This window comes from Populus nigra, chromosome 9 (genome assembly GCF_951802175.1).
Source record: "Populus nigra chromosome 9, ddPopNigr1.1, whole genome shotgun sequence".
Classification (NCBI taxonomy): Eukaryota; Viridiplantae; Streptophyta; class Magnoliopsida; order Malpighiales; family Salicaceae; genus Populus; species Populus nigra.
Window position 1 is genome coordinate 15,614,373 of NC_084860.1, and position 13,070 is coordinate 15,627,442.

At 35.5% G+C, this 13,070-nt stretch overlaps 2 protein-coding genes across 6 annotated transcripts; one reads left to right on the forward strand and one right to left on the reverse strand.

Moving 5' to 3' along the window:
- Positions 1-1,710: 1,710 nt before the first annotated feature.
- LOC133702663 (polyadenylate-binding protein-interacting protein 4-like) lies at positions 1,711-8,167 on the forward strand. Of its 3 annotated transcripts, none has more exons than XM_062126973.1 (13): positions 1,711-2,091; positions 2,512-2,633; positions 2,724-2,878; positions 3,268-3,421; positions 3,861-3,895; positions 4,212-4,287; positions 4,406-4,436; positions 4,915-5,204; positions 5,535-5,789; positions 5,978-6,079; positions 6,213-6,263; positions 6,951-7,038; positions 7,700-8,167. In XM_062126973.1, exons 1-13 carry the CDS (start codon positions 1,929-1,931, stop codon positions 7,867-7,869), a joined length of 1,692 nt encoding a protein of 563 aa, XP_061982957.1. In that variant the 5' UTR covers positions 1,711-1,928; the 3' UTR covers positions 7,870-8,167. The 3 variants fall into 3 exon arrangements, with proteins under 3 accessions (XP_061982957.1, XP_061982959.1, XP_061982958.1); XM_062126975.1 differs by having other exon boundaries at positions 4,918-5,204; XM_062126974.1 differs by having other exon boundaries at positions 3,271-3,421.
- An 817-nt stretch (positions 8,168-8,984) lies between these two features.
- LOC133702664 (protein METABOLIC NETWORK MODULATOR 1-like) lies at positions 8,985-12,163 on the reverse strand. 3 transcript variants are annotated; one of them, XM_062126977.1, is made up of 4 exons: positions 12,000-12,163; positions 11,712-11,755; positions 9,507-10,678; positions 8,985-9,396 (listed from the first exon to the last, which is right to left on the reverse strand). In XM_062126977.1, exons 3-4 carry the CDS (start codon positions 10,629-10,631, stop codon positions 9,325-9,327), a joined length of 1,197 nt encoding a protein of 398 aa, XP_061982961.1. In that variant the 5' UTR covers positions 10,632-10,678; positions 11,712-11,755; positions 12,000-12,163; the 3' UTR covers positions 8,985-9,324. The 3 variants fall into 3 exon arrangements, with proteins under 3 accessions (XP_061982961.1, XP_061982960.1, XP_061982962.1); XM_062126976.1 differs by lacking the exon at positions 11,712-11,755; XM_062126978.1 differs by lacking the exon at positions 11,712-11,755 and having other exon boundaries at positions 8,985-9,393; positions 12,000-12,162.
- Between the last annotated feature and the right edge of the window lie 907 nt (positions 12,164-13,070).

Genomic DNA, 13,070 nt, shown 5'->3' on the forward strand with positions numbered 1-13,070 from the left:
AATATGTTTGATATTGAAAAAATTTAAATTGATATTTTTTTAATATTTTTTAATAATTTTAATGTGTTGATATAAAAAATAAAAAAAATCTGAAAATATCTATTTTAAAATATTTTAAAATAAAAAATATTTTTTAATAGTATAATGTACCGCAATATTAAACACACACCAAATGACTACTTGACACTTTCTATTTTTTAAAATAAAATCTAAATTAAAAAAAAACTATATTTCAATCCATAAATTATAAAACCATGAAATAAAATCTAAACTTCAAATCTATACATAAAGTCCATATATTATATTAAAAAAATAAAATTACAACTCTATAAAAAAAACATTAGTAATATATAATTTTTTTTGTATATATTAAAGAGAAATATTACCCTACCCGCAGCATGGTGCAGGTAAATAAAAAAAAATATGAAACTAAGAATTGCAGTGAAATACGGAATCAGAGAGTTCCATCTGGGAGGCTTGGATTTAGGAAAAAATGATAATTTCTCCATCGATAAAAACATGCGAGTCTATCCATTTCTTCAGGCGGTCCCTTTTGATTTGTTTGGACTTCCATTTTCTCATTGTGGAAGCTGACAGTGTAAGCTCGAGAAGAGAAGATTTATGTTTTAGGGTTTCGGAGGTTTTGCATTTTTTTAATTTTTTTCTTTTCCTTTTCCTATTTATTTTATATATTGAAGAAATCAAGTGAAGATTATAAAGATAATATAAGAAATAAAATGAATAAAAATCAAGTTAGATAAGTAGTGATATCAAAAGATTTCAAGATTAATTCCGTATGTTTAATAATTTTTTTAAATAACTTTTTATAATCTAAATATTTTTTAGTAGGTTTAATCTTTTTTTATTTATTAATGTGAGTGTTCGGGCAGCTTGCGCGCAACTCAATTAATTCTACGGGCCCTGAAGTTAACGGCCATGTAAGACTCTAGTGATCATCATATTAACAACCACATGAATCGAACCTGAGACTATAAAAAAAACAAATCTCTTAGTTTAAAACTCTTATTATTAGGCCCTCCTAGATGGTTAGGTTTAATTTTTTTTAATTCAACTCATATAAACATTAGCAAGGCTGAGAGTCCAAAATGAATTTGCTCCTCTTCACATAAAAATAAATAAATGGAAAAGAACAGATTTTTCATAATTGAAAGATGGTTCAAATTAACTATAACTGGATTTGATCTTTTATTTACAAGTAAATTACAAGCATCAATGGCTTTTGGTGATTTTGGCAAATTCAAGCTAATGGCATTCGTCGGCATGTCCAGCAACAAAATAATAATAAAAGAAATCTAGTTTTGTATTATGATTTTCATTCCTTTTTCATAAGCATAAATATTTATAAAATGTAATAAAGACTTGCAAAATCAAGTATAAGCTATAAATAAAGAAAAAACAGAGAAAAAATAAATAAATGTTATTTAACTTTTTGAAAACACCATACAATTCATTACATATATTGAAGTTCATTGTTTTCCGATTAATTTATACACAAATTAAAACTAAATTTATTTTCATAAATATATAAAAAATACACTTGCTGTATTGAATTTGTTGTGATTCAGTAAATGAATTTACAAATTTAATAATAAATCTGGGAAATCTTGAAGAAAATACAGTGAAACGACCGAAGCATGCCGTGATGCCAAGGTTACAGGGCTTATTACATATATTTACAACATATAAAGCCAGCATAAACTCATCAAACCGAACAAGACACCAGCACATGCATTGAAACACAGGCAGAAAAAAGCATTTCTCTGTTCCAATTTCCTTGATTCTTTCTTTAGATCTCTCCTTCCTCTGTCAAGCACAAACCCTGGTCTTTCTTTATAAGAAAGGGAAAACCTTTTTTAAATAGGCATACAAAAAAGTTTCATTATTTTCTTTTTTGGATAAAAACAGAGATGGGTTACAAAAACAGAGCAGAAGCTGAAACAGAGGCTTGCTTAAACGAGGCTTTATTGTTTGCTACTATGTGTATAATTGGACTCCCTGTTGATGTGCATATTAGAGATGGTTCTGTCTACTCTGGAACCTTTCACACTGCTTCTTTTGACAAGGAAAACGGTGAGGTTTTCTTTGTTTTTTTTTGGTCTCCATTGGAAACGTAAAGATTGCTTCCTTTTGGCATTAGTTTTTGAATTACTTGAAAGTTACGATTTTCGTACAAAATGGTATCTGGGTTTTGATTTTTATGAGCAACCCTACCTGGGTTTTTGGTTTTATTGAGAAATAGTCATGTACTCTTTAGAATGGACGAGATCAGATTGGATTCTGATCTGGGTTTTTGCCTATTTTGTTAGTATATAATTCTGTTTCTGTTTCTGTTTCTGTTTTGTACTCTATTTGTTTATGCAATGGAGGGTCCCCTATTTTATTTGGTTAACACAGGCTGGATTTGGTACTTTTGGAAATAAGACTTCATAAAGATTGGAAATTTTAAGTGAGATTTATCATTTATGAAGTTTAGTTGCCTGCTTTGTGTAGGTGTTGTTTTGAAGGAAGCAAGATTGACTAAGAAGGGAAAATCTGATGCAAATGTAGCTAATGGGAGTGTGATAGAGACACTTGTAATTCTTTCGACTGATGTTGTCCAAGTTGTTGCTAAGGTATGCAACTCTTTCTATTTTAAATTCCTGTTAGTTATCCGGATACACCGTTGGAGAATCTGCCTAATATATGTGCTGCTTTGTATGCAGGGAGTTCTGTTTCCAGCTGATGGCGTCACTGGAAATATATCTGGTGGCAAAGTAGAAGCTGCTCTAACCAATGCTCCGTCTTCTGAGATTGTAGCGAGTGAGGCAAAGAAATCTAACAAGTTCACTGTGGATAAAAAGAAATCTAATCACAACAGGTATTGTCTTGTTTTGGACTTGGGTTGTAAGGACTATCGTTGTTAACTGTTTAAATTTAATTGTAAGCTGCAATAATTTAAAGTAATATATCTTATTGGTTTACTTTTCTTTTCAATAATGCATTTGTTTTCAAGTTTACTGTTTGTTAAATTCTGATAGTTTCTCCAAGTGCACCATTTGTTATTTCCATGTTCTGTACATACCTGGAACCACCTTAGAGCCTTTGCATGCATGCAGACATACCTATACATATACATACTGTTTTCAAGTAATTAAGAAAACTACTACCTGTTTTAGTACAGAAATCTGGTCAAGGAAATATTTCTGCACCCGATCAACCTTTTTTTTTATTTGGCTATATAACCATGGACTAATTGTACCTATGAAGTAGGAGTTCAGTCAAAAACAAGAACGGTACTTCCCATGGTCTTATGCCGACAAAAGCAGGGAAGGATCCTGAAGGGAGAAGAACGCCACCAAATCAAATAGGAAAAACAATGGAATTTGAACATGGGGAAAGAGATGGTGTGCATATCCCAAAGGTGAGGCTTCTATTTTCTTTTCTTCTGTTTTGTGGTCTACTAGGGAAACAGTTTCTGTGAGCTTGTCTAGATATTCATCAAAGATCTCCATAAATGATGTGAACTTGTGTTTGGTTTATGAACATTTCTGTCGTGAGAGACCTATATCAGCAGCAGCATAGTTGGCTGCTTTTAATATTGAGAGCAGGCTTTTTGTTGAAGAGTGTTGTTCTTATTTTAATGCTACCTAGGGTGCATCTTATTATGGTTTGGATGATCTGATGGATTGATAAATGGCTTGAAGGAAACCCAATCAATTACTGCTTCAATGAGTCAGTGGTAATTTAATATCTGTAGTAGGATACTTTTTTTACAATGCTCGTGAGAGAGAGAGATATTTGTACACTTTTCACTTCCTTTCTTTCTAATTTTTTCTTTAATTTCTGTTTTGTGTATGCAGAGAGAAGCTTCTTCTGGTGACTCAGTTAATGGAAGGTATAAATTACCAGTCTTTTCCAAGTTTCAAGTGGGGTTTGCACTGTTGGATGCCTTAAAATCTTATCCTCTGCATTCTGTGTTTTTTATATTTGCATTGGGGTTGCAAACTGAACTGGCCCTTGTCTGTTCTAGCACAAATTTTCTCCACCAAAGCACTGCATGATTAATGACTCATATTTCTTTTGAATATAGACACAAAGGATTAGAGTCTATGTTTGCATTAAATTGTGTTGCTCATTAGCTTAAATGTAAATTATTTTCTTTATGGAATCCCTTCTAACTTTCAAATTTCTGTCAATTATTTTTCTGGCAGACAGACTAGAGATGACAGGTCACAGGAGGAGCAGGGTCATTATAAACAGAAGTTTGATTTTCAAACAGAAAAGAGTGTATGTCATGACAGGCATATTTATTTCCTTGCTTGATGCTCTGTGTTTGTAGAAGTGGAAACTATTTGCTCAATAAGTCGTTGATGTAGATTTTTACCCATGCATTTGATTTGTGCAGGCTGATGAAGTTCATAGCCCAAATGCAATCAGTAAGTTCAACTTCCACACTGGGTTTAACTATTTGATCCATAACATACTGTACAGATCTGACTTGTGCTTATTAATATCTTTTATGAAAAGAAAGCAGAAGAGAAGGCATGCCTTCTTTTACTTGTAAAAAGTTCTGATACTACCAGTGAAAATGTTTGTTATAAAATACCCATGATGTAAGGCTTTGCTCTCTGAACTTCATTATAACAATAAATTGCTAATAGATTTTGGGTTTTGTATCAATTGTATTATGCGAGTTAACATTAATGCAGATTTAGTGGCCGCATGCCATTTTCGGAATTTTTTATTTATTATAACACAGGGCCCTCTATGATGAGATGCATCTAGGTGATAGTTTGCCTGTAGAAGCTAAATGTTGCCATGATTCCCTGAATTTGTCTTATATTTTTTAAAATGCATTTTCTTTTTTCCATCCTGATTCTGTTCTGTTTTAATTGCTTAATGTGCTACATGCAGCAGGGCCTCATGACAGTGAAGCAAAACCCATTGCAGAAGGGCGAGTAACAGTGAAGCTGTTGCCTAATGTTGTATCTTGTAATCCTGATGGTGATCTTATGAAGCCAGACAGTCAATACTGTGGAAGGCCTGCTTCTGCAGGAACCACTTCTCCTAGTTCTGTTTGTGCTAGTGTTTCTACTGCTTCCAATCCAATGGTTGATGTTCCTTCAGAATCACACTGTAGCTCATCAGCAAATTCTACTGATGTGGCCTCTCCACAAGTTTCAGAATCTAATAGAAGTTCCAAGGTAAAAACCTTGTTTGTTTCAACCTTTTGGTACTGACATCTGTTTCATCTCACCTCTATTGACTGTCAATTTTTAGGGCAGTCATCAGGTCACTGTCTATCACATCAGTAAATCATATAATTTATCGAGCCAGCACTTTTTATGAGTAACTGTGAAATATTTTTTTGAATTGCTAGTGCAATTCATATAGGATATAATTTATAATCTTTACCCCAAGCATCTGTAGAAATCATTGGGTTTGGTTAGATTGCAGTTTCTTTGGAATTTTGGAATATTTATGACATCAATTTTATAACCATGCTGATGTCTTTTGGCAATCTTGTCTTTCAGGCATTCAAGCTCAATCCAGGAGCAAAAATTTTTTCTCCTTCCTTTTCCAATCCTACATCAGCTAATGCTCCAGCAGTGCCAACAGTTGCAAGTATGGCTTACATACCAAGCAACTCTCCTGTGGTACCTGTTGCTGCTGTCCAGCCAGAAGTTGGGATCCCTTGTGCACCTCGATCATCTGTTCCTGCTAAGTTTCCCCCCTACAGTAACTTGACAGCTGTAAATGGTGGCAGTGGTTCTCAATTTTCACAACCTGTATGCATTAGTTAACTTCTTGCTTCTTATTGAGTAATCTCTCATATTAAATTCAAGTCGCTTGAGAAAATGCCATACTTAGCACCAACAACTTTCTTGTCAGCTCTTGAATTTTTTTTTACTGAACCAGCCCCTAATTGTTAAAAGAGGAATTCTTTTCTAGTTCTCACAGGGTTATTTGGCTATAGGTTGCTGGACACATGGGAACCAGAGTACAGTCACTTAGATATGCTGGTCAGTATCATGCTGTTCAGGCAGCACCATCATATGCACAATCAAATTCTCAATCCGTAAGTGAAAGGAAGATTCATGTGATATTCATCTGGCAGTTTATTTCTGGTGCTCATTTGTTGCTTTTTTGGTCAGGAGATTTGTGACTTTTATGGTTATTTACGAGTTTCTAATCTGGCTCTGTTTCTCTAGGTTATGGTTGGACGGATGGGGCAGCTTGTGTATGTTCAGCCAGTTTATCATGTAAGATACAGAATCTGCAACATGAAATAACTAAGCACTCTGATGTTTGATAGTTACAGATACAACAAACATTTAGTTTCTGGTTGTTGCAGCTTGTATTTAACTGTTTAATGTATGTTAGGGAGCAATTTATGCTACATTTTGGAATGGAACAATTTATGTCATTATCAGATCTCGAGATAGTTCCTAGAACTGGCCTTGGCCAGTACTCTAGCCACATACTGATTCTAAATATCCTACTGCGGTCATATCTCTAATTATTTATATAGTTGGTTTGAACAAGTGTTATACCATGCTTCTCTTAAGATGGATGCTTTTTTATCAACCACATTATAATAGAATAATGCTGGTTGTGTGCGTCATTGATCCAAAGCTAGATAGCTAATTAGCTAAGATTTCAATATGCAATATTGTGCGAAAGAAATCAGAATTGTCTATATATCAGTTAACAAAGTCTGCAGCTATGCAATCTTGTGCTCATATCTTGAAGGTCTAATGGCAGGCTTATTTCCTTAGTTTTCATGTATAACTTTCTAATTTTCAACGCTTCTGTCTTTTTTTTATTGAGGCTGATCCTCTTGCATGTCAAGTCATCTCAAGTGTTTAATTTTCTTCTTCCTTGAAGTTGTTATCCAAGCATGCATGGTATATTTCTCTAATTTTTTTGTTGCGTTTGTTTTATGAAAGGATTCGGTTCCAATTGCAGCACCCATATCAACTGTATCTGCACGTCCTCTGTTAACTCCACACCAGATCCAGTATCCTAAACACCAAGGTATAAAAAAAGGGTTTTCTGTTTATTGGTAGAAACTTTATACTATGTTGCAAGAGATTCTGGTTTCAATGGTTTGTCATTGCACTTTCTGCCATCAATTAGGTTGCACATTCAATGTAAGCTTAGATGTTTAATGTTTTATGTTACTGACTACTTGAAGGGACAACCTAATCGCTAACCTAGCAAGTCAGCATAAGCTTTTCAAAAATTGGTTGAAAATTCCAACTTCTGTCAATGTCTGCTAGGGGTTGATAGTCAATATGTGCAGAACCATTTGAGAGATTGATTCCATTTTGAGTTTCAATTTGATGAGAGAACTTGAAATTTAATGCTGTAACTCAAATATAGGGAAGGTGATTATATTATTTTCTGGTATTGTTTTTAGAGCTTCAATGAATTTGCTGCCCATCCCACCCACAACACACGAAGGAAAGAAAATTAAGAAAAGATTTCTACAGCATAACGTTATTATAGATGGCAGCACCATGTCCAACATGGCATCTTATAAGATCAACTGTAGGATATTTTTCTACATTGGAAGATTAAGTCTCAAAATACAAGACTGAAGATGTTGGTCTCAGCATCTCTATGTTTTTCTGTGCCTGTTTATTGTGTATTTGAGAAGATTGATTTTTTTATTTCTTTTCCATTTGGATTGCAGGAGGTGCAGCAGGCCAAACCTTGCAGCTTTGTGTGACTCCACCTTTTGTAGGTGGACAGCAACCATTTGTGGAGCCAAGCCACATCCCTTTTCTTCAGCCACCCATCCCTGCTATCCGTCCCATTCCAGTTCCAGGATCTAATACTCTCTTTGGCACCAAATTTCCATGAGCATACTCCACAGTGAAATCAAGATTCTTTTTCATGAACAATAAAATTTTGGTCCATAGTTTTTACTGAAGCGCATCTAGCAATAGGTTATAGTTGTATCTCTCATCTTCAGGGTTTAACTCGTCTCAATGACTTTTTGTAAAATCTGATTTGAGGGTAATTTTTTATTTGGTGATTCATGCTGCAAAACATGTAGGGGTGGTTTTCTGTTTTGGTGGAAAATTCTGAGTTCCCCCCTGATGGAAAGAATTGCATCTTGGAAAGTGATAATACAGGCCAAAAGGTGTTTAGTGTACTATATTGAGAAAAAAAAGGTAACAACAACAAGGTTGTGATATATCAAGTTAGTGGGATCGTTCATGTCATCTTTCGCTCAATTCTGCAGAAGTTTTTGGGTTCACAGATTATTGCCACAGGGTGCCTTTTCTTCTCCCTTCCTGCATCAGGCAATAGAAGGTTTCTGGTTGCTATTTTTTGTTGCTGAATATGTTTGAACGTGACCTTTTACATTGGCCCCAAGGCTTCTGCATGCTATTTTTTGTTGCTGAATATGTTTGAACGTGACCTTTTACATTGGCCCCAAGGCTTCTGCATCCTTGATCACAATTACCAGCTCATGGATATTATTAAGCAATCTTTATTGGGTTGGACTGCAATATTCTACTTCCTTTCATCTGTCTTCCTCTTTTCGCGGTGTAACTATCAGCAGTTCATCGTGTGAGAACCTCAACCTGAAATGTGATTCTTCTGCTATCCGAAGTAACCTGATGCGATCAGCTTACCATGAATTTTAGTCCACAGCTACACAAGGAGGATAATCTTTAGACCATTAAGTTCCTCAAACAGCAACACCACACCACCTAATTAAAATGAGTTTAGTTAAGCTTTATTTTCCCCATACCAGATCTTTGATCTATGCTATATTCCTAGCTTCCCTCTATCCTCCAAGATCGCTTAGAACAAAGTTGCTCCTAATAATCTAGTGCCTGATAACTTTGCCCAGAACAAAGCTATCAGGCACTAGCACATTTAAAAGCAGAACTCGTGCTTTGGAAGTTGGATCATAAACCCCGCACCAGGCATGGATACATGATAGAAGGTTGAGGCTGCATAAATGTCTACTAAGAAGGTATCCTTCAATTCAAACTGTGAATAAATTACAGTACCAAATGCAAACATGCACCTAGGTTTCCTTTATAATTGAACTAAAATAAAAGTCTAAGAGATGACATCTCAGCCTCACACTTTTGAGCAAAGATGGATCTTGTGTGGCCTCTACCTAGTTTAAGATCACTAATTTTCTAGACTTGTACAAGTCTAGTAATTCATTTCATTCTCCGGAAACTTTACATAGTACAGAAGCACCAGTACACCATTTTCCCTTGCCCCGTGTGCTCTGAAGGACTACTCCATTCATCTCCAAGCGTGGTTTCTGGGCTTTTCAAATTATCTATTTCAATCTAAACCTGCAGCCGCCCCCTCAGTACAGGCCCCTGGATTGTCTGCCATGCTTTCCTGCAAAACCTTCTTAAGGTTTGATGTATATAATAAGTCATTGATCTTGTACCTGGGAAATGACCTTTAGTATATAATGGATGATTGGACAGTGAATTTATTCATTTGAAGACTTGTTTTACCTGCAAGAGCTGAGTCATTTTGCCAGTCTTGTATTCCTCGGAAGGTCTAGATGCAACCGCAGGATGACAGCCAACATTAGGCTGTAAAACTTGCAGTGGTTCAACAGACAGGGCCTGATCTGTGTCACTGACATCCTTTTCTGCCACAATACCAGAATCTTTCACAGGCAAGTTAACAGCTGAGCTGCTATTAGTATCTGTTGACTGTAATGGAGCAGGAACCCTCTTGATTACTTCAGTTAACAGTTTCTCAAAAGGCACACCAGTTGTTTTCGTTGGGTTGGCTTCTGATTCATGTAGTCCCCCAGCTTGAGTTTGATTAAAAGGACTTGTATTTTGCGATCCTGAATGCATCACCTGGTGGTTTTTTTGAGATTGAAATTGCATGACTTCATTTGTTGGTGTTGATCCATTTGATGAATGATCAGCATCTCGAATCTGCTTGCCTTTAGAAGTCATTGGATGGGGAGTTTGGCTTGTGGCACTGGCACTAGGTGCACCATTTGATAGATTGACTGGCTGAAGTACAACAGGAACTAAATTGCCTCTTGATATTGCAGGGGTTTGGGGTACCACTGAAAGCACCTGCTTACCTTTTGATCCAGCTGGATTAGCAGCTCGGGCAGCATGAGCAGTTCCATTTATGTCTCTAGGCCCAGGATTACGGCTGTGGACCTTAGTATTGCTTTCTCTCGGAAGGGGAATCTCATTCCTTCTGATCATTGGGACACCTGGGGCGATATCATTTTCTGGCATAACAGGGATGTAATGTCCAGGCTTAAAAACAACACCCCTCAAAGTTGTTTCGGTATCACCAACCCTGACATTAAGCAAATATCCAGCATCAAATGTCGCCTCTATAATACCATGCACTGACTGGCCTATCATGGAATCAATTGCATCATTAACTGGATCTACTTGATGTGGCTGATTACCATTGACCCCTCCAAATCCAGGAGTAGTACGAGCATTCTCCCCATGGTTTGGATTTTGATCCCTTGGAACATAGGCATTCCCATTATGATCAACCTCCAGTTTAGGGTACTTGCGTGGACGACCACGCTTGCGTTTCAGAGGGATGATTGCTGAAGCATCAGGATTATTCCCTTGGTTTACTTCACTCATGTTCTGTACAATTTCCTTCCCTGAATGATCTTTTATTGTTTTCCTCCCTGCAGCAAAGAGCAAATATTTAGTTTGTGAAGCAAATTGTGCCAATCATGATGGAACAGATGCAAGTAAAGAGATCAACACGTGCATTTGCAAACAAACATAACCACCTTCTACAAAAAAGAGTACACTATCAGTCATGGAATTCTATAAAACCACTGGTACATGCATACTCGACCTTGCTGTGGACAAAATGAGCATGTCCACAACACATTATCTTGCTTGCCCTAAAGTCTACAGAAAAACTTCGGTCACTTTAAAGGTCTGAGGGTTTTCCTTAAATTTCACAGTAACGAATCCAACACATCAAACTTTCCAACTTAGCATTCTTAAGCAATCTAAACAACTGCAGAAGGCTAGTACAAGTAGGGGAAGCAGGTGGAACAGCCACAAAAGTTGCCACGTCTTTATATTATGCTATTCAGAGTATCTATCTCACCATCCAATCAACCCAAAAATATAAATGATCATGTGCAGGAATTTGATCTCAAAGGGTGCGTATTGAGATACTTGAAAAAGAAAATGATCTCTTCTCGAAATGAGCTACCATGGTGACTATTTTATCAACTGCCATTTCAGGATACGATTTCTCCTAGTCAAACTCAAAAGAGCTCCTACTCCTAGCCACTATATCAACAAAGCACCTAAAACACTAATCCCAAACCGATCTAATAAAGGAAAATTTGGTCAGCTTTAAAATCCCCTACAGTGCAACAAGCCATTTGAATTCGTATACTGGAAATTCAAGCAAAAAAGAAAAAAAAAATATTCCCGTGATCATAAATTTCCCAAAAACTCTGAATGTTAACAATGATAAACAAAGAGTGACACTATCATCCCATAAAAAATGCACTTCAATTGAAATAAGAAAGGCAAAAAAAGCTCAAAAAAGAAGAAGAAGAAGAGAGAGAACAGCAAGAATAAGCCACTAGAGAATAATGTAAAGCAGCCCATAAAAAAGAAACAGATAGACATTCATTAAGAGCCAATACAGAAAAGTAATCAAAACCCAACAACTATAACACAGAATAAAACCAGTAAATAAAGGCCTTCCAAGAATGGTAGGCAAATATAGCAACCTGCAAAAACAAGAACAAAAACATAAAAAGAACCAATTAGTTAAGAGAACAACAACAACAACAAAAGAAAGAATAAAAAATTCACATATCTGGACCAAAAAGAAAAACCCTAAACCCTCTGCGAATATGCCATGAAAAGGTGCTAAAAAGCCAAGAAAATAAAAACTTTTAAAAGGGTGTTTTTACAAAGCAAGCAAGAAGCTAGGGATTGTGAAAGAGAAGGGGGGCGAGCGAGTTTATTTACCTTCTGGGGCTCTGTCTGTTAATTGTTTTTTTCTCCCTTTTCTGAGGGGAAAAATTAAAAAAAAATGCCCCCAAGAAATCTAGCGAGTGTATAATAGAAAATCGTTTTACTTCTTTCTTAGCTTTGTCTCAGAGAGACGAAGATGCCGGGGTAAAGTTGTGGGGGCCAGCCTCTGGGCATGATTGTTAATTATATAATGATATGCTTGTGAGATAAAGGCTATGACAGCACAATGAGAGAGTGAGTCTGGGTGATCAAAAGGTATCACTGGGCCACGTGGTGATTGATCAATTTGACTGTTATGAAGGAAAGTTACCTGAGGTAAATGATTTGGAAGATATGGGCCCCACTGGATTTTGCAAAGATTCTCTGGAAAAAGAGAAGAGTTTCAAAGTTAGATAAAAAAATGAGTGATATCTTTGCATGGAGAGGCAGTTCGCAATTTCTCATGGGCCGAGATAATTTGTTTGTAGAGTGAAAAAACAATGTTTAAATATTATAAGTGTAATTTAAAAAATTAAAAATTAATGACTTTATATCATAAAAATATAACTCAAAAAAATAATGATTATTAATTTTAAAGAATCAAAATGATAAAAGATGAAATAAAAAAATATCAGTACAAATGGGTGATAAAATTAAAAAACAATCAAAGTTATAGAACCAAAGATAAAAATAAAACCAAATTAAAATTTAATAAAAAAATATCATAAAAATTAAAAATCAAAACATTAAGGGTCAAAACCTCAAATATCATCAAATATTGAATTGAAAGGAAAATTTGAAAATTTCTAAGGCCATAGCTTCACAAAAAAATCCAAAACAAAAATAAAATATAAGAGAGTGAGGATTTAATTTGAGGGGAAAAAAAGCAAATTAAAAAAGAAAAATTAAAATACATTATTTTAAATCTATGCCTGATTTGACGAGTTGACTTGTGACCTAGAGGATCCAGGGTTTAGGCCGACCCGGTTTTCAAAAGAAACTGGAACAAAGCACAAAAAAATTTGATATATTATATTTAATGCAAAAGCAAAAATCCTCATAAAAAAACTAAATTGGACAAAGCCC